Source organism: Phocoena sinus, chromosome 11, assembly GCF_008692025.1.
Source record: "Phocoena sinus isolate mPhoSin1 chromosome 11, mPhoSin1.pri, whole genome shotgun sequence".
Classification (NCBI taxonomy): domain Eukaryota; kingdom Metazoa; phylum Chordata; class Mammalia; order Artiodactyla; family Phocoenidae; genus Phocoena; species Phocoena sinus.
In genome coordinates, this window is record NC_045773.1 from 65948569 (window position 1) to 65973905 (window position 25337).

General features: G+C 47.9%; 1 protein-coding gene across 5 annotated transcripts; it reads left to right on the plus strand.

Moving 5' to 3' along the window:
- The first annotated feature begins 1132 nt into the window (after nucleotides 1–1132).
- On the plus strand, nucleotides 1133–13600 carry MAPK13 (mitogen-activated protein kinase 13). Of its 5 annotated transcripts, XM_032650212.1 has the most exons (13): nucleotides 1133–1324; nucleotides 2135–2264; nucleotides 3562–3620; nucleotides 6833–6941; nucleotides 7132–7161; nucleotides 7559–7606; nucleotides 7732–7846; nucleotides 8001–8072; nucleotides 8663–8742; nucleotides 8985–9063; nucleotides 9141–9317; nucleotides 9588–9714; nucleotides 11387–13600. In XM_032650212.1, exons 1-12 carry the CDS (start codon nucleotides 1206–1208, stop codon nucleotides 9668–9670), a joined length of 1101 nt encoding a protein of 366 aa, XP_032506103.1. In that variant the 5' UTR covers nucleotides 1133–1205; the 3' UTR covers nucleotides 9671–9714; nucleotides 11387–13600. The 5 variants fall into 5 exon arrangements, with proteins under 5 accessions (XP_032506103.1, XP_032506104.1, XP_032506102.1 ...); XM_032650213.1 differs by lacking the exon at nucleotides 2135–2264 and having other exon boundaries at nucleotides 3562–3681; XM_032650211.1 differs by lacking the exon at nucleotides 11387–13600 and having other exon boundaries at nucleotides 9588–9925.
- The last annotated feature ends 11737 nt before the right edge of the window (nucleotides 13601–25337 follow it).

Here is a 25337-nt window from a genome sequence, read left to right on the forward strand (position 1 = left end):
GTCCCCATCCCTTCCACAATCCCCTTCCCAGGCCAGGCATCTGGACCCCTTATAGCCATTCTCCACACCTGACCCTGTTCCTGGGCCTTCTCGGTAATTTAATTTGAGCACAGAATCTTCTCCAGGACGCACAAGCCACCAGACACAGGTGGCAGAAGGCCTTGGCTTGTCATCGCCCTCAGGAGGCATTAGGAAACCAGCAAAAACTACATTCAAAACTGGAAGTTTGAATCTAGACTGGATAGTTGTTATTACAGGATTACTATTATTAATTTTAGGTGTAAAAATGATACTGTAGTTGTGTTTTTAAAATAATCCTTATCTTTCAGAGATACAAGGAATATTTATGGATGAAATGATATGATGCTTGGTTTTGCTTCAAAAATGATGGGGGAGGAAGTATGTAGAGGAAACAGAACTGACTAGGAGTTGATGTAGTTGTTGGAGCTGTGGGACTGGGGCCATGCAGGGTCATTAGAACCTCGCTATCAAAGTGTGGTCCAGAGATCTTCGGAGCCTAGGAGCTAGTTAGAAATGCAGAATCGACTCCACCCCAGATCTACTGAATCAGAATCTGTAGTTAATAAAATATAATTCCCAGGGGATTCGTGTGCACATTCAAATGTGAGAAGCACTGAGCTAGTCTGTCTACTTTTGTATACGTTTGAAACTTTCCATAATCAAAAGACGTGGGGTTTTGTTTTGCTTTGTTTTTTCCCAAAATTGTCTTCAGAATCTCCGGGGAGATCCTCCTACAGAGTCCCGCGCTGGAGGAATCTGGGAGGCTGTATCTTCCCGCCGTCCGCCATCCGTGGGAGCCCCTCGGGTCTATCGGGCCCCCAGCCCCACCCCAGCACACGACGGGAAGCACCCTTTCCCTGCAGGGCGGCTCACCTGCCGCTTCTAGCTGGTCTGTGGTCCGGGCGCCAAACTCCGGGGCTGGCGGAAATCGGGCTCCCCAGGTTGCCGTCTGGCAGACCTGGGCGTGGCTGCGGGGCGCACCTGGGCGTGGCTGCGGGGCACACCTGGGCGAGCCGGCAAGTGGGACGCGGGGCCCGCCGGGGCCCCCGCCCTCGCACAGGGTGGGGAGGAGCGGGCGGCGCGGGGCGGGCACCGCGGGGACCGCGGGCGGGGGCGGGTGCTGGGAGCCTGGCGGGCCGCGAACGTAGCCATCGCGCTGGGGCCGCCGAGATTGAGTGCCCAGGATGAACTTCACCTGGAAAAAGGGCTTCTACAAGCAGGACGTCAACATGACCGCCTGGGAGCTGCCCAAGACCTACGTGTCCCTGACGCACGTAGGCAGCGGGGCCTACGGCGCCGTGTGGTGAGACCCCCGGGCCTGTGCGCCGATGTGGGGGCACGGGGGGGCGGTGTGTGCCTGGGGCATCGGGGTGGAACTATGGTGGGCGCCCAGGCACCGGGACGCGGGTGGAGCCTCCGGAAGAGCCGGGGCCCAGCCAATGCCCCCTTCCCGGACCCGCCTCCGGTATCGCCTCTCCTGCTGGTGCTCGAGGCTGTGCGCCCACCACCTTGATGGAGGACCCCAACGCCCGGAGCCCTGCGGGCTTGGAAGAACTTCGCGGGTGCCTTTCTGGGGCAGAGGCCTGGAGCTGGGAGGAAGCGGCAAGCTGGGCAATGAAGTAGAGCAGCAGCAGGAGCCCCAGGCTCTGGAGGCTGGCCTAGGGCCACTCCAGGCGCCATCTCTCTTTTCTTACCGGCTTGGTGGGAGTTTCTGTGGGTTGAATTAGGATTGGATCTGTTTCTCCAGGACTTGAACCTTACAGAGGACCCCAGAGTTCATCCAGGCGAATCCCCATTGTTACAAATGGGTACACTGAGGCCCAAACAAGAAGTGACTTGCCAAGTTGCTCAGGATCCTGTTGGCATTAAGCTGTGTCTGACCCAGGGGCAGTGCACCTCTCTCAGATTCTGCCTGCTGTCTCCCCCTTCTCCCAGCTCCACTGTGCTGTCGGTGGTGGGCATCAGTTCCTCCCAGCTTAGACTGCTGGCCAAGAGGGATTGGGGTGAGGATGGCCATAACTTCCTAGTTGGCCTGGGAGTTATCACCCAGGATCTGGAGTCCCAGGGTTGTGATGGGGAGCCACTGGCTGCTGACCTGCCTTTGACCCTACAGCTCAGCCATCGAGAAGCAGTCAGGGGAGAAGGTGGCCATCAAGAAGCTGAGCCGGCCCTTCCAGTCTGAGATCTTTGCCAAGCGGGCCTATCGTGAGCTGCTGCTGCTGAAGCACATGCAGCACAAGAACGTAGGCTGGGCCTGGGGGCCGCTGCTGGGAGGCAGGGAGTGGAGGGCAGCCCCACAGAGGGTCCTGACCAGGCCCCTGCGTGTGTGTGTGTGTGTGTGTGTGTGTGTGTGGCGCACACAGGAGATGGCCCACGAGGGTGCAGGGAACTCATAACAGGGCCAGCAGAAGGGGAATCTCCTCCCTGCTCCTTTGATCCTTGTTCCTCACCTAATTATTAAAATCAGGTGCCAGGACCCACCCTGCCTACTTCCCAGGAAGGGTGCAAAGGGAATTTTTGGCAGTGGAGCAGAACAAACTCGGTGAGGTGCGAACTTACTGTCTCACTGTTATGAGGAAATAGGCACAGAGGAACTTCGTAGTTGTTCTAGATCTAAGAGGTGGTGCCCAGAATCCTGGTTAGTGTTGTTTCCACATAATAACAACAAGAATGATAGATACTTACGAGCGCTTATTATGTGCCAGGCACAGTTCTAAGAACTTTGCATAAACTAACTTGTTTAATCCTCACAATATCACATAAGTACTATTACCCCCATATACAGATGGGGAAACTGAGGCACAGAAAGGCTCACAGGTTAAATGGTTAGTCGGTGGCAGAGCTAGAATTTGACCCTACCCAACCTGGCTCCAGGCCCCAGCGCCTGACCTCTAGACCACCCTGTCTGATTGAAACAGCCAGGAAGACTAATGACTGGCAGTGCTAGGCCTGGAGCCCAGGCTTTTCTGCAGGATACCTAGATTGGAAGGTAAGCATTTAACATAATGATTTCAAAATATTGTTCACGTTTTAAGCCCCATTCCTCTTCAGCAAACCCCTCCCCATGGCCTCCAGCCAGGGTAATCTTGCCCCCAGCTCTGAACCAGCCCTCTGGCAGGTAAGGTTGGATGTGGTGAGAGACCCAAGGTCAAGGGCAGGGAGCCTGCTGGCTGGAAGACCCCTTCTCTGTTTCCTCCTTGATTCCTTTCACCACTTGTGGTTCCCTGCTTGAGTTGAGAGTGGGTTTGTGCTGCTTGTCCGGAACACCAGACTTCGGGTCAGTGAGCACAGGAGTGTCCACCTCCCCTTCTCCCCAGCCTGACTCTCCATCACTGTGCACTGCAAACTCCCTCCCAATTAGAGGAATTCCTCTTCCACCTCTGCCCCTTTTACTGCTTCCCGGAAGGCTGGGAACCTGCCTCCTGCTGGAGATGGTGTTTTAGGAAAGGGCAGGTGGTCCTGTGCAGGCCTGGGGCCCCAGAGGAGGGGAGCAGAGGGCTGCAGCGGCTGCCCAGTCCTCACTGGCAACCTTCTCCCCAGGTCATCGGACTCCTGGATGTCTTCACCCCAGCCTCTTCCCTGCGCAACTTTCATGATTTGTGAGTCGGGCTGCGCTGGGTTCCAGGACATTTGCAGGCCTTACTTGACACTGGGGAGCAAGTAAGGGGAGGGTCCAGATTCTCTCTTCTGGGTAGGGGAGCTTCCTGCCCCAGGAGTCCCTGTGCCTCTGGGCTGTAGAGAGATTCTTTCAGCCAAGGGCGGAGAGAAAGGCCGGCAGGAAGAGGTGGGAGGGGCTTTATATGGACCTTGCCTGACACAGAGCTGTCTGCTCATCTGCATTGCTTTACCCAGCTTTACCACCAAAGAGACATCGTTGCCAGTCCCCACAGGGTTTGCATCAACCTACCTCACCATTTCCTGGGGACGCAGGTGTGGATCTGGACCTTGGGGCTCTTCCTAGCGTGAAGCGAGGATCAGGAAGCCTTGGCTACCTCTAGCTGATGGGATGTTTATCAGAGTCACATAAAACGAGAAAATTTAGTTGCTAAATGCACGGCTTTGCTAGCGCAGTACCTGGTGTAAAATATAGGAAGCTTTGGGAAGGTGGATTTTTTTTTTCAGTCCTGTTTCAAATGCAGCTGCAGGTCTCTTTGTTAGGATGCTTTCGTTCTCAATTTAATGCCGTGATTTTGAATGGGTTTTTTTCCCTATAATGCCAGCTGCTGGGCTTAGCATTGGGAATTTTTTTTTTAAAATAAATTCATTTATTTATTTTTGGCTGCATCGGGTCTTTGTTGCCACAAACAGCAGCTACTCTTCGTTGCGGTGAGCGGGCTTCTCATCGCAGTGGCTTCTCTTGTGGAGCACGGGCTCTAGGCATCCGGGCTTCAGTAGTTGTGGCACATGGGCTCAGTAGTTGTGGCTCGTGGGCTCTAGAGCGCAGGCTCAGTAGTTGGGGCACACGGGCTTAGTTGCTCCGTGGCATGTGGGATCTTCCCGGACCAGGGCTCGAACCCGAGTCCCCTGCATTGGCAGGCGGATTCTTAACCACTGAGCCACCAGGGAAGCCCAAGCATTGGGAATTTAAAGTGGACCTCGGGGGCTGACAGTAGTGAATACTGACAGTGGTGGTCAGTACTCTAGGTCTGGATAGAGAGCCAGAAATTGCAAGCTGCCTCAGCGGGCTTCACAGAGGAGGAAACTTTGAACCCAGTCCTGAAGGATAAGTTGACATTTGCCTGAGGTAGAAGGGGCTGAAGGGAGCCCAGGTAGAAGGAACTGCATGGGCAAAGGCCATGATGCCTGAAAGAGGCTGGGCCGTTTGGGCAGTATTGACGAGTGCAGTGTGGCTAGTGGAGACCAGAGGCTGGTTTGGTCAGGCTGAGACCAGAATTGATCCTACAGGCATCCTCAGGTCTGTAGAGGTTTTGAGCAGGGAGATGCTGTGATGTGGTCAGATCAGATTTTGGGGATACCCTCTGGCGGCAGCAAGAAAGGAGCAGGGAGCAACTCTGGGAGGTAGGAAACCTGGAGGGTAGTGTTCAAGACCCCGACCTTGATCCAAATAAAGTAGAGGTGATGGAGTCCTGAGAGCAGACTTGACACCCATCGAGAGGCAGGACTGTCAGAATGTTGTACCCCTTGTGATGCAGTGGCTGGGAGAGGTGGCATATGTCAGGGGGTGCCAGGTTCCTGCTCAGAATACAAGGTGGAGGAAAAACAGATCTTGGGAGAAAGATAGTGAGCTCCATTTTGGACACTTCATTTTTGAAGAGCCTATGAACATTCCAGTGTTTAATCAGCAGTTGCAAATAAACCTGGAGTTTAGGAAGGTCTGGGCTAGGGATGTGGATTTGGACCAGAATAATCACCAGTGGATGATAGCCAAAGCCCAGGGACAGGCTAGTGTAGAACATGATTTGATACTGTTCATTAAGGTATCAACACTAAAGGGACTTCCCTGGTGGTCCAGTGGCTAAGACTCTGCACTTCCAGTGCAGAGGGCCTGGGTTCGATCCCTGGTTGGGGAACTAGATCCTGCATGCATGCCGCGACTAAGAGCCTGCATGCTGCAACTAAGCCCGCATGCCGTAACTAAGATCCCGCGCGCTGTAACGAAGATCCTGTGTGCCGAGACTAAGACCCGGAGCAGCCAAAAAAAAAAGGTATCAACACTAAAGAAAAGGTATAAGAGGATGAACAGACAGAGCCTGACTAGAGGTAGAAGCAGCAGAGAATTTTGAGGGAGTGTCAGGCTTTGCAAAACTTTGAATATAAAGAACCGGAGCCATGGGTGTTATGTGTTGGGCTGGTGGGGTGGGAGCAGATGCCAAGTTATCAGGGGACTGGATGTTAAGGCAGTGGGATCAAGAGGTGAGGACCACTTGTTCTAGAAGTTTGATCAGGAGGGAAAGAGAGAGAAGGGGTGGTTACTTGAAGAAACAAGGTTAAGCAAGGGAAGGTGGTTGTATCACAGAGAGACTTCAGCAAGTTTGTCAGCTGAGAAGAAAGAATCAGGGTCCACGCAGAGGTGCAACACAAAGGTGGGGAAGGGTCTGTGCGTGGAGCAGGGTCCCTGTGCTGGGGGGGTGGGGGAGGGAAGCGGGGGTGCGGTCAGGTGGGGGGAGACTTCAAAAGTCACAGGCTCAGGGAGATGGCCTCCACATCCTTTTTTTTTTTTTTTTTTTAATTCCTTCCTAAATCTTTATCCTTTTTTGTTCTGGACTTTGCTATTACTGCCTTGAGTAACAGTTACATTTTGCTGACTTCCACCCGTTTTGCAATCCCATAAGAGGGTGTGTTGGCTCAGCTACCTCCTTCTTCCTTCTTCACCCTCCTGGAAACTTTTATTGTTTCCTTCTTGGAAGGAGGACATTTTTGTATGTTTGAGGAGCCATGTTGGCGGGGCATGACCCTCTGGGGGAGGAAATATTTGTACAGAAGCAGAAGGAAACACCGGCAAATGTTTCTAACTCACAGCAGTGGCTTTCTGTGGGGCGTAGAGGAGGGCAAGCAGAGGGCACCTTTAAAGAGAGGGAGCACTGCTCCATTTGTTTTCCCTGAGCACAGCTCCAGCTGAAATACGTACCCTGAGCTCTGCCAACAGGGCAGCCACCAGGGCCAGGCTGGGAGCCAGGAGTCAGGAGGCCCACTGCATTGGGGGTCTGGCTGGCTGTGGTGGGGCTGCTTCTTTCTGCACATGAAGGTCATCCCTAAGGCCTCTGTTCTGCCCAGCCCCTTGCCCTCCTCTGAGCTCGGACCTGGAGCTGGGTGAGGCTGGGGATGTTCAAGAAGTCCTCATGACTTGCAGCTACCTGGTGATGCCCTTCATGCAGATGGACCTGCAGAAGATCATGGGAATGGAGTTCGGTGAGGACAAGATCCAGTACCTGGTGTATCAGATGCTCAAAGGTCTTAAGGTGGGTGGGAGCCTGCAAGATGGCAGGGGAGGGGGGCTTGGTGTTGAGACCTGGGGTGTGGGGGAGGCTAGACCTTGAAGGCTGGGAGAGCACACCATGACAAGGCAGAGGAGATCTCTGAGCCAGCCTGCAACACCTGGTGCAAAAGCCGGGCACTGGATTTACCCTTCTTCTTCTCTCCCCAACACAGTACATCCACTCAGCTGGGGTCATCCACAGGGTGAGTGCTTTCTCTGCTACATCCTCAGAGGCCCCACCCACCCCTGGGGGCTAGGGTTAGGGTTAGGGGGTTCCAGGAGGTGGAGGAAGCAGGGAAAGTGGATTTTTCAGATCTAGGCTTGGCCCAGGAAGACCTCAGAATTGCTGTGTTCTGGGGAACTTTCTGGGAAATTTTTGCCAACAAAGCAAGCCCTGAGCTGGGTGTTTCAGGCCCCAAGAGGCATTTTAGAGCTGGATGGGCCCTAGAGGACACCTAGTCCAACCCTCATTCTGCACAGGAGACCAGAACCCAGAGAGAGGGGCAGGGGCCTGGCCAAGGTCACACGCTGGCTGGCAGCCGAGTGGGGACAGCGCCCACCTCTGCCTCTGCCCAGTGCTCCATCTCTTGTCTCATCTAGGACCTGAAGCCAGGCAACCTTGCTGTCAATGAGGATTGTGAGCTGAAGGTGAGTGGGCCCAGGCAGGGTCAGCCTGGGGTTGGGGTGGGCCCCTCTCCAATAGGAGCCCCCAGAAGCCGCTCGGGGAGCCTCTCTTAAGCGAGCTCCTTTTTCCTATGTGTCCCGAGCCATAGATTTTGGATTTTGGGTTGGCACGGCAAGCAGATGCAGAGATGACTGGCTATGTGGTGACCCGCTGGTACCGGGCCCCCGAGGTGATCCTCAGCTGGATGCATTACAACCAGACTGGTCAGTGGTCCACTGCCCGGGGGAGGGGGACGGGGCTGGGCTTCTTCTCTGACAGCTTCCTCAAGGCTGTCTTGGTGACTCTGGGTTGACTCCTGGTGACTGCCGGGTCTTGGTCAGCTGGTCCAGGTGACACTGCCTCCCCCTCCCTCTGCAGTGGACATCTGGTCTGTGGGCTGTATCATGGCAGAGATGCTGACGGGGAAAACTCTGTTCAAGGGGAAAGATTGTATCCTTTGCTGGAAAAGCCAGACTGCATCCAGGGATTCATTCCTTCAACAGACACTTGATTATTTAAATCTCTCTCTTTTTCTTAATGTGAAAGTGATACATGCTCCCTGTGGCACAACTTTAAAGTACAGAGAAGCAAAGTGATGAAAACTAGTCACCTGTCATTCCAACACATAAATGCAGAAAATACTTGACGTTTTGGCACCACACACCTGAAACTGGGCACCTGTGTGTGCTGTGCAGGGATTAAGGAGGAGATGTGGGTCTCCCTGCCAAACTCAGAGTGCGAGGGTGTCGGGGGGGAGTACACAAAGAAATGGATGGAGGTGACTGAGCGGGATGAGGCCAGGAAGGTGGCATACGCAGGAGCATTTGTAGGGAGGGACCCTTTACCCAGCCTGGCAGGTAGGAAGCCTTCCAGAGACCTGAGTCCTGAAGGATGAACCTCCCCTCCTAAAAGCAGGAGGAGGTGAGTGTCTGGAACCTGGATGGTCCACAGTGCTGGGTGGGCCTGATGGAGGGGCAGCAGGAAGGGCAGCTTCAGACCCACCGACAGGGAGTGAGGCTGAGCCTTAACCTGCTGCCAAGACCTGGACCAGCTGACGCAGATCCTGAAAGTGACGGGGGTGCCGGACGCTGAGTTTGTGCAGAAGTTGAATGACAAAGCGGTGAGTGGCAGATGGGCCCAGGCTGGCCAGGGCTGTGCGCTTGGTTGACCAGGGCCAGGTGGGCTGCAGGCTGCGCCTCCCCTCTGCCCTGGCAAGGGCTCTTGCCTTCATCTCACTTTGGATTCGGACCTGAGCCTTCAGCCCTGCTCAGGGGCTTTTCTGGGGTCCCTGCTCTATACCCCATGGCCTAAGCCCTGAGGGGCTGACAACTGGGGATTATTCAGTGCTTTTCTGTCTTCCAGGCCAAATCCTACATCCAGTCCCTGCCACAAATCCCCAAGAAGGATTTCTCTCAGCTCTTCCCGCATGCCAGCCCCCAGGGTGAGTCTTGGGACCTGCAGTCTGTCTCAGCGGGCGGGCTCTCCATGGCGTGTGAGGCTCACACTCTGTGACCGCAGCTGCAGACCTGCTGGAGAAGATGCTGGAGCTGGACATGGACAAGCGCCTGACCGCCTCTCAGGCCCTCACCCACCCCTTCTTTGAATCCTGCCGGGACCCTGAGGAGGAAACAGAGGCCCAGCAGCCATTTGATGATTTCTTAGAACAGGAGAAACTCACAGTGGATGAATGGAAGCGTAAGGGCTCGGGGCCTCGGGCTGCTTCCTCTCTCTGCCTGCAGCATCCCTCTCCTCTGCCTGCTTCGTTTTCCTGCCTGCCCTCAGCCGGTCCCAGCTCCCTCCTGGAGACTATCACCTCTTTCTCTCTGAGCGAATACTGTCTCCTGTGTGCACTGCTTTCTCCCTGCGCTGAGCTGACTTTCTGCTCCTCGCTATGTCTGTCGGGAGAGGGGGGCTCTCTCTTGCCCTCAACACCACCTACCCCTTGAACCACGCTGTCTTTCTCAGAGCACATTTACAAGGAGATTGTGAACTTCAGCCCCATCGCCCGGAAGGACTCTCGGCGCCGGAGTGGCATGAAGCTGCAGTGACCCGTCTAGCCCGACCCTCGGCTGAGCCCAGGAATGGCTACATGGTACCACCTGCCAGGCACTGCCCCTGGGACCAATATTTATTTATTGAAGTTTTAACCCGTCTTGGATTATATAGCATTCCAAGCAGAGGACAGAGGACCCTTGTCCTTGTGTAGGAAACAGGCCTAGGAGATGCAGAATTCAGGTGTTGGTTGGGAGAAAATAGCTATGATCATAACTGGCCATATTAAAGCACCCATCTCGAGAATCGCCTGTGTGTGGGGTCCTTACCTTCATGGCTGTAGTGGGGCTGAACTGGGGCAGGAGTCTACGGCAGTGATGGTGTATTAGTTTGCTAGGGCTGCTGTAACAAATTATCACAAACTGGGTGGCTTAAAATGATAGAAATTTATTCTCACAGTTCTGGAGGCTGGTAGTCTGAAATCAAGGTGTTGGCAGGGCCATGTTCCCTTTGAAGGTCCTAGGGAAGAATCCCTCCTGGCCTCTTTTTAGCTTCTGGTGGCTCTTGGAATCTTTGGTGTTCTTTGGCTTATAGCTGCATCACCCCTATCTCTGCCTCTTGTCTTCACAGGGCCTTCTCTGCTCTGTGTATCTCTGTCTTTGGCTGATCCTGTAAGAACATCAGTCACTGTATTTAGGACCCACCCTAATCCAGTGTGATATCTCATCTTAATCCTTAGTAATTACATCTGCAAATATCTCATTTTCAGATAAAGTCACATTCTGAGGTTCTGGGTGGACATGAATTTTGGGGGCACATTTTTCAACCCACTACAGATGGCTATGAGGGAGGGGCCCCACCCCAGAGCCCCTTTGTTGTGGAGCCAAACGTGTTTGGCTGCTAAATTAAGGGAGCTGCAGAGAGAGCTGCAGCTGGTGAGACATTGCATGCAGGTTATTTTGGGTGAGTGATCAGCAGTCAGGATGTGAAACAGCAGGCTTGCTGACTGGGAGCTGCAGAAGGCAGAAATGGGCTTTTCCCAGGAAAACGGTTCTACTCCTTCCCCCTTTTGGGAACTGTACATCTCTCCTGAGCTTTAACCTGACAACGGATTGGATCCTTCTGTTCAGTTTTGAAAACTCTGTTCAGGTCTCAAACTTCCCTATGCACCAGGGCCTGGTTAATATGCAGATTCCTGGGCCCAGCCCCTGGGATTTTGATTTAGCAGGTCTGGGGTTGAGACCCTAGAACGTTTGAATGAGGACCTCTTCACCTCAACCCAAGCCCAGTGATTCTGATGGATATCTGACCACATTTAGAGAAACATTTAGTTGATTTCAGTACCACTTAACTTGTCAAAAGGCCTAAATTAAAAACCTACAATGGGAGACTGAGGGGCTTTAGATGACTTTCACACTCTCATTTTAGAGATGTTAAAACTGAGGCTCAGTCAGGGCATTTTTAGGATAGTGAAACTATTTTGAATGATGTCATTGTAGATACACGACACGATGCATTTGTCAAAACTAGTGGAACTGTACAACACAGTGAGTGAACCCTCAAGTAAACTACGGACTTTCTTTAATAATAATGTACCAATATTGGTTCATCAATTGTAATAAATGTACCACATTAATGTAAGATGTTAATATTTAATATTAGGGGAAACCATGGGGGTGGGAGGGAGAGAGTATATGGAACCTTCTGTACTTTTGGCACAATTTTTCTGTAAACCTAAACCTGCGCTAAAAAATAATGTCTATTTTTAAAAGGAAGAAGAAAAAGCTTGAGGCTCCAGAGAGATACCCACAGTGAGAAAGTGGTAAAGTCAGGATTTGAACCACAGCAGCCTCGAACACTGTGCCAAAGGCCGTCAACCCAAGCCTGGAATCAAGGGTTGCCAGCTTCCCCGCCCTTCTAGCCTGTCTCTGGGCTTCCTCACTGCCGCCTGTGTCCAAGGACCCTGTTTTCTCTCCCAAGGAGTGGCCCTCCTATCCAGGAGGGAGGAGTGGATCGAGGGAGGGGCTCTGACCTTGCCGGTGACCAAACTGCCACCGGTCCCCTTAGTCTAAATCCTTCAGTGAATTGTCTTCTGAGACTCCTCAATAGCCCCAAGGAAAGTCTAGCCTTCTTGGCCTGGTATTCAAAGTCCCCTGCATTCTCTAAACTCATCTACTCCTACTGCCTCCCGTTTTCCCTATGCCAGCATGGCCTGCCAAGGAACACCAGCCCTGGGATACAACACCATGAGGCTCATTAACAGGTTAAAGGTTCTGACAAGTCCTACAGTGAGGAGAACTGTTCAACATTGTTTAATCCAGAACTTGCCAAGTGTGCTTAACTGCAGGACCCCCTTTCTCCTGATGGCCAGCATGCACAGAAGCCTCTTTGCCTAGTGCAGCCCAGTATGCAGGTCCCAATACTGCTTTTCCCCAAGCAGGCCTGGAGCTTGGGCTTCTTTCAAAGCCTCTGTGGAGAAGTCCCTCCCTCTTTCTCCTCCTTATTCCCTCAAGACTTTGCCTCAGGCCTCCCTCCAGGAAGTCATTCTCCATCACCCTCCATCAGAGAATGGGCAGCTTCCTCCCTCTGCCCCTGGCCCTCTATGAACAGCATTTACAGTGTGTACGGTTCTGCTTTCCCTCCACGTTGCCCACTGTGAGCCCCTGACTGGAACAAACATCTATGAATGAATGATGTCCCAAGGGCCTGTTGGTCGTTTCTCTGCCCAGATCAGACCAGCATGGCATCCAGGGCAGCAGAGAATCCAGCAGGAAGCAGAAGTGGGTGCCTTGGCCTGTACCTTAAGAGTTTTTCCCCTGAAAATCTCAGGCTCTCAGACTCCCAGGCCTCTCCCCATCATCCCTCAGTGTCCTCCAGTCCATTCCCCACCCAGAATTAAACTTGTGTGTGTCACCTCAGCCCCTTCTCTACAATTATCTCAAACTTGCGAAGTTTCTCCAGAGGGAGGTGAAGGTGCTGAGCAGTGTGAAGGGGTTCGTGGGTTCTGCCTTACCCTGTGAGCACCTGGCCAGAGTGACAGGAGATGAGTCCATTCTCAGGCTGGGTGGGGGAAAGGGGCTGAGCTTGGGGTTCTGGGCTCAGTTACTCTCACAGTGGGCCTGCAGGTCTTTTGCCCCTGGCCCTTGGTGGACAGGGTTGAGTTTTGCCCTGTGGCCAGTGGGGCAGCTCAAAAGGTCTTGACAGAGATAAGGAAGCCAGACTCAGGAACTGGAGAGAGGTAACAGCGACCGTGCCCTTGATTCCCTCCTTTGTGAAATGAAGGGTGTCTTTGCACAAAGGCACAGCTCCTCTCCCAAGGCAGCCTGGACCTATCGCTGGGGCCTGGCAATTTGTGTCACTCGGGGAAGGGCTAGCCTGGCATGAAATGGGGGTGGCACTGCTCCCAGTGAAGGGCAGCACATGGAAAGGCAGAGATGGAGGAACTGCCCTTGCAAGGAGAGCCCGGTGTGCTCAGATGTCCCAGTGCCTGCAAGGGTGGAGGCTTGCTTGAAAGAGGGCTTGGCTCAACTTGCACCTGGCACATTGAAATAGCTTTTGTTCTCCAGGAGGGTGTGGGACAGTCATGTCCCTGAGCTGAGATACAACCACAGCTGGGGAGGGAGGAATCTCTTCCTCTTTTCCCCACATTTTCTGTCCTCATTCTCCCTAAACCCCCTGTGATTTAAGGTAAGAGGCTGGTGATTTTCCCCTTATTCACAATGGGCAGCAGAGGCACAAGGCTACCCTACCAAGCTAAAGAAGATGTCGCTGTCATGCCTCACACCCCCACCCCAAGATTTCCTGGAGCTGGAGCAGTGCCCGCTGGGATTCTGACCTGGTTCCTCCTGTGCGAGCCTGTGCTCAGCGGGGCAGCCGTGCCAACTCTGGGCCAGAGCGTCAACAAGGCCCCACCCCGCCCTGTCTGGGGGCTCCTGACCTTTTTTGTGCTGTGGATCCCTTCTCAAAATATTTTCCTATGCATACAATAAAATACACGGGATCACAAAGGAAGCTAGTTATGTTGAAATACAGTTGTGAAAATATTTAAGGGTGTGATGTTTGGTGTACATGGGTTTCTTTATTAACACCTTAAATAACAGGATCAAGGGGGTGAACCCAACACACTACTGCAAACCTGAAGTAGAAATGAGTTTAAACGATGTTTCAAGATATCTGCAGCAACTGTAAAGGGAAATGAAAAGTACTGCTTTCTACTGGCCCAGCTAACGCAACTGTAGTTTGCTGCCTTTAAAAGTTGTAATATTTTCCAATCCAAACTCATGGACCTCTGAATTCCAGTGTACAGTCTATGGTTTGTGGACCCCGGTTAAAAACGCGTGTCCCAGATACTAAAATGTGACTTTTGGAATCCTCTGCTACGTCTTAGCCAACCCCCGTATTGTACTGCCGTCTGTGCCCCTACCCCCCACCTTGCATGATCATGGAGCCAGGCTGGAAATGCCCAGATCTGCACCTGGATGCCTATAACACATACTAACCACCACTCCCCTGTGTTTCCCAACCTTACTGCCCAGGTAGGAATGGGTCTGACTGGGGCATTTCGCTAGGGAATTTGCTGAGGCCTCTATATCTAGTTTTCAACGAGGTGGAATCCTCCCATCCCCACCCCACAGCGTTCCTTCTAAACAATTTTACTGATGAAGACATTTGGGCCCAGAGTAGAGACTGGGGCCCAGGTCTCCTATTTACCACTGCACCGTTCTTTCCACTGCAACGGTGGCACGAGCACACATTGAGGTCAATGTGTGCTCTTCTCTCCCTGCATTACTGTCCCTGTTCCCCCCAACCATCACGGACACAAAAGTAGCAGGGCTTTGAGACAGGTTTGTGTTAACTGGCCAAGGGAAGAAACTCCCAGAAGCACACTTGTTTCTCTCTGTTTTCTTAAAGGTCTCACCCTTGAGAATATTTTGGTAGGACTCTGGGAGGGGAAAAGGTGAGGGAGTGAGGAAGGGAAGTGCATTTGAGAAGTGGTGTGGCTTAGCTAGGCAGCTTCTCCTGACCGGAAGGAGGTAGAGGCCCATTAATGCTCACATTCTTTTGGACTATGTCCAGTTCCCTGTTAACACCCTGGCAAAACTCACGAGGAAGCTGCTGGGTGCGCTCAGGGAGGCTGGACCGTAAGCAAATTCTCCTGGTCTTGGCTGAAATCATTCAGGGTTTCTCCGATGGATAGCCCACCCTTCTTAATTGATGCAGCAGCTCAGTATTTTTAAGTACAGACTGATGATCAGAGGAACTCTCCTCGTATTGTGGGGTCCACAAGATCCCAGAACTTTTGTATAATTCCAAGGAGGAACCCCAATAAAGACTGTGGGTGGATTTCCTCCAGCCAAGCAGGATACAGCCTTGGCTTTAGAAACTCTAGCTTAATCCAGCCTCTCCTTTTTATCTTCTGTCAGAAGAGTGGCACCTCTGTCTTACCCTCTTCTTTCCCTATGTGGTTTACTAAGGTGGTTAAGTGTTGAGCTCTGGAGGCATACTGCCTCCTGCTCTACCACTTACCAGCCATGTGACCTTGGGCCTCAGTTTCCTCATCTATAAGGATACTACTACTAAAGAAATTAACATAAGGGAAGCACTCAGAAGAGTACCTGGCACATGGGAAGGGCTCACCAAGCATTAACTATTATTTTAAATTATTTTCTCTACCACATCCTCTTCCCTCCCTGATTACCCCATCTTCCGGACACTGTCATTTCCTCCTTCTCAACAGCAGTTTTCTCCACTCACCTGGTCTCCTTCATGTTAAATCTTCCCTCATAGGTCCTCAGGAGACCTGGCCCCAGTCACTCATACTACAGCCTATATTACGACCCTGGTATCTGCAGCTTCTCATGCAGGGTCTGGGAGGCAGGAGAGTGTGGAGTTGAGAATGTGAGCTTTCCATCTGAAGAGACCTGGGGTTGAGAGAGAAGGGGGATGGATTTAAGGAACTGGCTCAGCGACTGGGTGGGGAGTGGTTGGCAAGTCTGAAATCTGTAGGACAGGCTAGTAAGCTGAAAATTCAGGCAGAATTTCCATACATATGACAATCTTGAGGCAGATTCCTTCTTTTCTAAGAAACCTCAGTTTTTGCTCTTAAGGCCTTCAACTAATTGGATGAGGTCCACCTACATTATAGAGGGTGATCTGCTTTACTTAAAGTCAACTGATTGTAAATGTTAATCACATCTACAAAATTTCTTTTCAGCATCATCTAGACTAGTGTTTAAGGATACAACTGGGCACACAGCCTATCCAAATTGACACATAAAACTAACCATCACACCATGTGTTTGAGGGCAGGGTATTTACTTCTCTGAGCTTCATTTTCTTTCTCTAAAATGGAGTAATAGAAGGGTCTACCTCACAGGACTGGTGAGGGGTAAGTGCATACAGAGTGCACAGTAAATGTTAGTTCTTGCACCAGGAGGTGCTCAAAAACACACTGATGATGGCAATCCTCTTGGAAGTACTGGGAAATATACGCCATGGCCCATGGCCGCTGCTCTCAAGCTTTTGGCTGAGTCATGTAGGTATGCACTGTGCTTTCTCCCATCTGCTCCCACCCAACAGACTGGCTCAGAACCTTTAGTTCATGTGAAAAACTCCTAAAGAAATGAACCTTCACTCTCTTTTTTATGGGGAGAGGAGGAAAGTTTCTCCACTGGGTTTCTTTATCTTTGAGACAGTGGAGGGCTTGGAGCAATACGTCAGAAAGAATTAAATTTCACTTCTTCAGCAGCCATTTCACATTTTGTGAGAACTGCATATTCATGTCGGTAAAGCGCCAAGTAGGAACCAGATGACAGCTCAGTTTTCCTGGAAATCAGGAAATCAATCAAGCTGCCAAAATGAGATGACTGCATTGTGAAATACTGCTAACATTCCAGAAAGTTGTTTTAAGATGAATTTTTTAAAATGGAAATTCTGTTTCTCTTCCTCTTTCTCTTCCTCCCTCCCTCCTACTCTCCCTCCTATCCCTTCTCCCTCCCTTCCTTTTCTTCCCTCTCTCCCTCTCTCTCTTCCTTCCCCCCTCCCTCCCTCCCTTCCTTCCTTCTTACCTACCTACCTTCTTTTCACTCCTTTTTTTAAGCCAGTGCTCAACTACTTCTTCTAATATGTTCAGCCTAGGTATGAGTTTTCAAAAATAGGTGAGATGATATATGGGTCTCTTTGCCTGTCTCTGAGACCTTTCCATTGTTCCAATGGCACCCTTCTCTACCTGTCCAGGAGTCTGCTTGCCTTTATCCACACCTGTCTCTCCTGTTTCTTATCCTTTTTTTTTTTTTTTTAATTTATTTATTTGGCTGTGTCAGGGTCTTAGTTGCAGCACGTGGGATCTTCATTGTGGCACGCGGGATCTTTCATTGCAGCACACAGCCTCTTCAGTGCAGTGCATGGGCTTCTCTCTAGTTGTGGGACTTGGGCTCCAGACCACATGGGCTCTCTAGTTGCAGCGTGTGGTCTCTCTAGTTGTGGCGCATGAGCTCAGTAGTTGCGGTGTGTGGACTCAGTAGTTGAGGCGCACGGGCTCAGTAGTTGTGGTGCACGGGCTCTCTAGTTGTGGCACGCGGCTCAGTAGCTGCGGCACGTGGGCTCAGTAGCTGTGGCACGTGGGCTTAGTTGCCCCTCGGCAAGTGGGATCTTAGTTCCCCAACCAGGGATGGAACCCACGTTCCCTGCATTGGAAGGAGGATTCTTAACCACTGGACCACCAAGGAAGTCCCTGTTTCCTATCCTTTTTTACAGTGAAACCATGACTTCAGCCACCTCCTTAAGAATCAGGAATAAAATGATTCCAAAAAACCTTATCTGTGTCTAGTGTCAAGCTGAACCTTAAAATTTATTTGTTTAAATATATAAAATAAACTTTTAGTTTTAGAATAGTTTTATAGAAAAGCTGTAAAGAAGAAACAGAATTTCCATGTACTCCACACCCAGTTTCCCTATTATTAATATCTAACATTAGTATGCTACCTTTATCACAACTAATAAATCAATATTGATATATTATTAACTAAAATCCAAACTTCCATATTTCCTTAATTTTTACCTATTATTTGCTGTTCCAGGATCCCATCCAGGATGCCACATGTCTTCTTAGGCTCCTCTTGGCTGTGACAGTTTCTAAGACTTTCCTTATTTTCAGTAACTTTAACAATTTTGAAGAGTTACTGGTCAGGTATTTTGTATAATGTCTCTCACTTAGGGTTTGTCTGATGTTTTCTCATGATAAGACTGGGATAATGTGTTTTGTGGACTAAGACCACATGAGCAAAATGACATTCTGATCACATTGTATGAAGAGTATATAGCATCAGGGACTTCCCTGGTGGCACAGTGGTTAAGAATCCACCTGCCAATGCAGGGGACACGAGTTTGAGCCCTGGTCTGGGAATATCCCACATGCCATGGAGCAACTAAGCCCGTGCACCACAACTACTGAGCTTACCCTCTAGAGCCCATGAGCCACAACTACTGAAGCCCACATGTTCTACAGCCCGCGTGCTGCAACTACTGAAACCCGCACGCCTAGAGCCCATGCTCCGCAACAAAGGAAGCCACCGTAATGAGAAGCCCGCTCACCACAACGAAGAGTAGCCCCCGCTTGCCACAACTAGAGAAAGCCTGCGCGCAGCAACAAAGACCCGAAGACCCAATGCAGCCAAAAAAAAAAAAAAGAGTATATAGTACCAAAATGATTTATCAGGGCTTCCCTGGTGGTGCAGTGGTTCAGAGTCAGCCTGCCGATGCAGGGGACACAGGCTCCTGCCCCGGTCTGGGAAGATCCCACATGCCGCAGAGCGGCTGGGCCCGTGAGCCATGGCCACTGAGCCTGCGCATCCGGACCCTGTGCTCCGCAACGCGAGAGGCCACAACAGTGAGAGGCCCGCGTACCGCAAAAAAAAAAAATGATTTATCACTGTCAGTGTTAACCTTGATTACCTAGGTAAGGTTGTGTTAGCCAGATTTCTCCACTATAAAGTTACTTCTTCCCCCTTTCATTCCCCTTTTTCACTGCCTTTCCTTGAGAAGGGAATATCTACAAAAATTATTTGGAGTTCTCCTGTATGGGAGATTTATTCAGCAATTTATACCAGAATGGACTCATGGATATTTATTTTATACTTTGGGTTATAATCTAATAAATAAAAGAATAAAATAAAAATAATAAAAGCTTTACCTTTTGACTTGATCTGTAGGTTTTCTTCCTTTTGTATAGATTGAGCCCCTATCCCTGAAAGGACCTGGAGGTACTGCCCACAGCCAGACGGAGAGTCCACTCATCAATCCAGCAGACACACAGGGTCCTAGGGATAGTGGGAAACAGTTTCCACTTCTCCCATATGGATGCTGGTCAATCCAGAGTCCACTTTGGATAATCATCCTAAAGGCCCTTCCCTCTCTTGTCTGTCTTTTTCCTTATTGATCCTCTCCGTCTTTTCCACCCCTATGTCCACCTACTCCTGGTAAGGAATTTGGGGGAAACTTCATTCTATTTGCATGAAATAATAAAGCTAAATACAACAAATAAAACATTTATAGGCATTATAGCTATCCTCTAGTTGCATGTTTCCTAGGTGCACTGCTTTGGGTACTTTACATATATTGTTTCTAATCCTCACACTAATGACAAAGTAATTGCTATTCCCATTTTACAGATGTGGAAACTGGGACTCTTGAGAGTTTAAAAAATTCACCCAAGGTTTTTCTGCTATTGTACAGTTTGCTTCTTCTCAATAGTCTCCTTCCCTCCTTCTTCTTCTCATCCACCTCCTATGTGACTACCGGCAAACCACTTCTGTCTGAGCCTTAATTTCTTGTCTGGTGATACTGTTGGATGAATTCAATGAGAAATGCATAGAACGCATAGAAAGTCTTCTGCACAGGGGACTTTCCTGGTGGCGCAGTGGTTAAGAATCCACCTGCCAATGCAGGGGACACGGGTTCGATCCCTGGTCTGGGAAGATCCCACGTGCCGCGGAGCAACTAAGCCCGTGTGCCACAACTACTGAAGCCCGTGCGCCTAGAGCCTGTGCTCCGCAACAAGAGAAGCCACCGCAGTGAGAAGCCCGCACACCACAACAAAGAGTAGTCCCAGCTCGCCTCAGCCAGAGAAAGCCTGTGCACAGCAACAAAGACCCAACGCAGCCAAAAATAAATAAATTAAAAATTCTTAAAAGATAAAAAAAAAAGTCTTCTGCATAGGATTCAATAAATAGCATGTGTTATTACTTTTAATTTCATGAGGATTAAATTAATTTTAAAAAACCTCTATTCTTGTTTCCTTTTTCTATTTATGCTCACCTCTTAATGGTCTCACCTATTCTCATGGCTTTAAGTACCATCTATCTATAGGTCAATGAATACCAAATGTATATATCTACCTTGGATCTTTCCTTTAAATTTCAGACAAGTCAACATCTTCACTTGAGTGTTTTGAAACAAAAGTAGGAGGTTCTGCTTCTAGTAGTGACGGAGTAGCCTGTATTGCATTATAATAATAATGGACTCTGGATAAAATAAAAGAGTACCATGATTTGAAGGGACTGGAGAGAATAAAAGCAGGAAGAAACTGGAAGGGAGTCAACCATTGATAGAAGGGAGGTGCACTGGATACGACTTGTGATTATAAGGATTTTTGCCTGAAGGCACTACCCAGAAAACATAGCATAGAATGGCCAGAATTCAAGCGTAAAGTTGCTAGTTTGACAAGTCAGAGAATCAAGTTTAGAAAGGAAATCCAAGAAAGGAAGAAGGCACAGAGGCTTCTTAAAAATGCATATAAAATTTGACCAACTCCTTGGCTGACTCCTGACCTGTGCATGTACAGGGGATACTCCAAGGAGCCCAGCAGAAAACAATGAGAAAAAGACAACTGGAAAATAAATGAACTGAGCAGAAATTTTAGCTGCTGCCTATCTCAAGGGACACAGAATTTGGAATTTTATGCCTGCCAAGTTAACTGCCTAATAAAAATAAATAGTCTCTAGAGGAAGATAACAGAATCTAGATTTTCTACAATGTATCTGCTACAATGCCCTGTATTAAAAGATTTTTGTTTAATGCTGAACTTGCACATAAGCACAGAAATGTGAACCATAGCCAAAAGAAAGGCAGTCAATAAAAATCAATTCTGAAATAACTCAGATATTTAATTAGTGGGTGAAGATTTCAAAGTGGCTATAATAAATATGTTCAAGAACCTCTAAAAAATGTACTCATAATGAATAAGCAAGTGAGCAAATTCATCAGACAACTAGAAACTATAAAAAAAAAGTGGCAATTCTAGAATTAAAAACCATACATGAAAAATTGACTAGATAGGCTTAATACAGTAATACATGATCCGTGGCGGGCTGAGGCCGTGGAGGCAGAGCTGTGGATACTAAGCAACTGTGCATATGGAGGGCTGACTATAAGTTATACGCAGATTTTTGACGGCACAGAGGGTCTGTGCCCCAACCCCTGCGTTGTTCAAAGGTCAACTGTATATTCTCCTCATAGTTTCTTTAAAAGAGATGAATATTTAAAGTGAAGAATATACCACTACATTGTAGAGTTTATAATATATGTATATTTAATAAATATGAAGACAATAGCACAAAAGATAAGTTGGGGGAAATGGAACTTTACTGTTGTAAGATTCTTACATTTCATGTGATGTAAGACAATATAAAATCCAAGTAGAGGACTTCCCTGGCAGTCCAGTGGTTAAGACTCCATGCTTACACTGCAGGGGGCACAGGTTCAATCACCGGTTGGGGAACTAAGATCCCACATGCTGCATGGCATGGCCAAAAAATTTAAAAGAAAAAATTAAAATCCAAGTAGACTACGATAAGTTTAGGATGCATGCTGTAATCCCTAGAGCAACCACTGAAAAATAATGCAAAACAAGAATCAAAACAGAATGAGTAAAACATTCAATTAACCCAAACAAAGGCAAGAAAAAAGCAGATGAACAAACAGAAGTAACAAATAGTAGACCTAAATCTTACCATATTTACGGTTCCATTAATGCAAATGACCTAAACACTTCAAATGAAAAGCAGAGATTGTCAGAAAGGATAAAAAAGTAAGACCCAACAACATGCTGTCTACATGAGAAGTACTTTAAATATAAAGACACTGGTAGATTGAAAGTAAAAGGATGAAAAATCATAGACTATGAAAACACTAAGCAGAAGACAGCTTGAGTGGCTACAGTATAGCAGACAAAAAAGATTTCAGGACAAAGTTATTGGAGACAAAGAGGGACATTTATAAAATGAAAAGGTCAGTTTTCATCAGTAAGACATAACAATCATAAACGTGTGTGTGTCTAATAACAGAGCTTCAAAATGCATGCATACTGACAGAACATGCCCAATATATCTATTTCATTATTTTGTGTTTCATATCACTAACATCTTCCCTTAGCTTTTTTTTTTTTTTTTTTTTTTTGCAGGACGCGGGCCTCTCACTGTTGTGGCCTCTCCCGTTGCGGAGCACAGGCTCCGGACACGCAGGCTCAGCGGCCATGGCTCACGGGCCTAGCCGCCCCATGGCATGTGGGATCTTCCCGGACCGGGGTACGAACCTGTATCCCCTGCATCGGCAGGTGGACTCTCAACCAGTGCGCCACTAGGGAAGCCCTTCCCTTAGCTATTTTAATGTCTATTATGCTTGTTCTAAACTTTTGGTTCATCTGTTTGAATACCTCTACTTCTGAAGGTAGTTCTCTTTGGGATGTCTTTTTATTTTGGCTCCTCTGTCTAATAATGAGCACTGGGGAAGGGCAGAGGTCATACCTAGTCTGTACAACAATAAGATAGTGGACAACCTTGCCTTGTTTCAAAGGAAGTACTTCTAAAATACTTAATGTTGCGATTAAGTATGAATGTTTACTGGGTTTTGGTGGATACATTTAATCAGGTTAAGGAAGTTGACTTTTTTCTAATTTGCTAGTGTTTTAAAAGAAGTTGCATGACTGTTAAATTGTACTGAATGCCTTTTCTATAACAATGATCATGTTTTCCCCTTTAAATCTCTTTATATAATGAATCTACTAATAGATTTTCTAATGTTAAACTATCCTTAGATTCCAATGGTAAATCCTTCTTTGTTATAATACATAGGCACACATCTATTATTAACATCTTGTGGTACATTGGTTACAATCTATGAATCAATACTGATATATTCACGAACTAAAGTTCATAGTTTACATTAGGGTTCACTCTGTGTGTTGTATAGTTGTTATAGCTTTGATAAATGCACAATGTCATGTATCCACAATTACAGTGTCATACAGAATAATTTCACTGCCCTGAGTGCTCTATTAATCCCACCCCCACCCCCTGTCTGCTGCAGCCCTGGCAACCAGTAATCTTTTTACTGTATCTATAGTCTTGCCTTTTCCAGAATGTCATATAGTTGGACTCATAGAGTAGGTAGCCTTTTCACATCGTTTTTTTCATTTAGCAATATGCATTTAAAGTTCCTCCATGTCTTTTCGTGACTTGATAACATAACACTTCTTTTTCTCACTGAATAGCATTCCATTGTCTGGATGCACCACAATTTATCCAACCATTCACCTCCTGAAGGATATCTTGGTTGCTTCCAGTTTGGGGCAATCATGAATAAAGCTGCTATAAATCCATGTGCAGGTTTTTGTGTGAGCATACTTTTTTAACTCAGTTCAGTAAATACCTAAGAGCACAATTGCTGGATTGCACGGTAAGCCTTTGTTTAACCTCATAAGAAACTTCCAAACTGTTTTCCAAAGTGGCTGCATCATTTTGCATTCCCACCAGCCAAGAATTAGAGTTCCTGTTGCTCCACATCCTCATCAGCCTTTAGTGTTGTATTTTGGATTTTAGCCAATCCAATAGTTGTGTAGTGGAATCTCATTGGTGTTTTAATTTGTAATTCTCTAATGACATATTCTGTTGATCATCTTTTCATGTGCTTATTTCCCATCTGGACATCTTTGGTGAGGTGACTGTTCAGATTTTTTTTCCCATTTAAAAACATGAGGTTGTTTGGGGAATTCCCTGGTGGTCCAGTGGTTAAGACTTCACACTTTCACTGCTGAGGTCCCGGGTTCAATCCCTGGTCTGGGAACTAAGACTCCGCAAGTCGCACGGTGCAAGCCAAAAAAAAAAAAAAAAAAAAAAAAAATTGGGTTGTTTGTTTTCTTATTGTTGAATTTTGAGTTCTTTGTATATTTTAGATACATGTCCTCTATCAGACACATGCTTTGCAAATATTTTCTCCCAGTCTGTGACTTATCTTTTCATTCTCCCAACAGTATCTTCTGCAGAGCAGTTTTCAATTTTAATGTAATTCAACTTATGTATCTATTCTTTGACGGATCATGCTTTTGGTGTTGTATCTAAAAACTCATCACTAAACCCAAGGTCACCTAGATTTTCTCCTATATTATATACTCACCTGACTTGAAATGTTTGGCTTTTTCATTCTTCTTCACAGTACAACCCTTTTCTGACTTCATCTCAGACGTTTCTGTGCTATTTTCTAGTTTTCCCTATTTCAGCAGTCACATTTCTGAATCCTTTATTTCTCAGATACTAGTTTTCTTCCCTCTTGGGCAATCATCTCCCCGAGTCAGTAAAAGCCAATTACTTTTTCAGTTTTCTAGTGTCTCTGATCTCATAGCTGTGTTCTTTGACTTTTGGACAACCATCACTGCACTGTTTAATCCTCAAAACACTGTAAAAGGAAAGAAAGCAAATGATATGGAGGTAGCGTTTGCTAGTTCCCAGAACCAATCTCAGGAGATGAAAGAGCAAACACTTCCCAAACTTTGTAATTCCAGCCTGTTTGATCTAAATTCATATCCAGTGCTCACTTGTTAATTAACAGCCTTCTTTGTTGATTTTCCTCGCACACTTAGCAAGGAAAACTCTAAAAGAAAAAATTTCAGTTACAGAATTTAAACTGACAATATCTCTTATATCAAAAAGGAAAAACAAATTGGTTTCTTCCCATTTGTCTTTTCTTTTTGTAATTAATTCAAGTCCCTAAAGGTTCTAACAATCATATTTTATTTGATTAGAAAACAATAGCAGTAAGAGATGTGTTTGATGGACTTGTTAGGTAATTTTTATAAATGACTGCTCTTTCTGATTAAGTATGCTTTTACAAAGATAAACCACTACATCATTCACATAATTTCTGTCTGACATGTTTAACTTAAACAAGCTGAGGCAGAGAGTGTGTATCAGTTTCCTAGGGCTGTTGTAACAAACTTCCACAAACCGGGTGACTAAATGATAGAAATTTATTCTCTCACAGTTCTGGAGGCCAGAAGTCTGAAATCAAGATGTTGGCAGGGCCATGCTCCCTCTGAAGGCTTTAGGGAGAAGAAGACTTCTTCCTGGCCTCTTTCTAGCTTCTAGTGGTTACTGGTAATCCTTGTCATTCCTTGGCTTATAGCTACATCACTCCAGCTTCCGCTTCCGTCTTCACATGACCATCTTCCCTTTGTGTGTTTGTGTCTCCAAATCTCCATCTTCCTTATAAGGACACCAGTCATTGGATTTAGGGTCCACCCTATTCCAGCATGACATCATCTCACTAACTACATCTGCAAAGACCCTCTTCCAAATAAGGTCACAGTCACAGGTATCGGGGTTAGGACTTCAACATATCATTTTGGGGAACATGAGAGTGCATGCTAGAGGCCTAAGGTATCAAATTCAAAGT

What these genes read in the sequence shown, in the direction of transcription:
- MAPK13 (XM_032650212.1), top strand. Translation starts at nt 1,206, where the DNA reads ATGAACTTCACCTGGAAAAAGGGCTTCTACAAGCAGGACGTCAACATG. An exon ending in AGATGCTCAAAGGTCTTAAG is followed by an intron (nt 6,942 to 7,131) that starts GTGGGTGGGAGC and finishes TCCCCAACACAG; the next exon opens with TACATCCACTCAGCTGGGGT. An exon ending in GATGCATTACAACCAGACTG is followed by an intron (nt 7,847 to 8,000) that starts GTCAGTGGTCCA and finishes CTCCCTCTGCAG; the next exon opens with TGGACATCTGGTCTGTGGGC.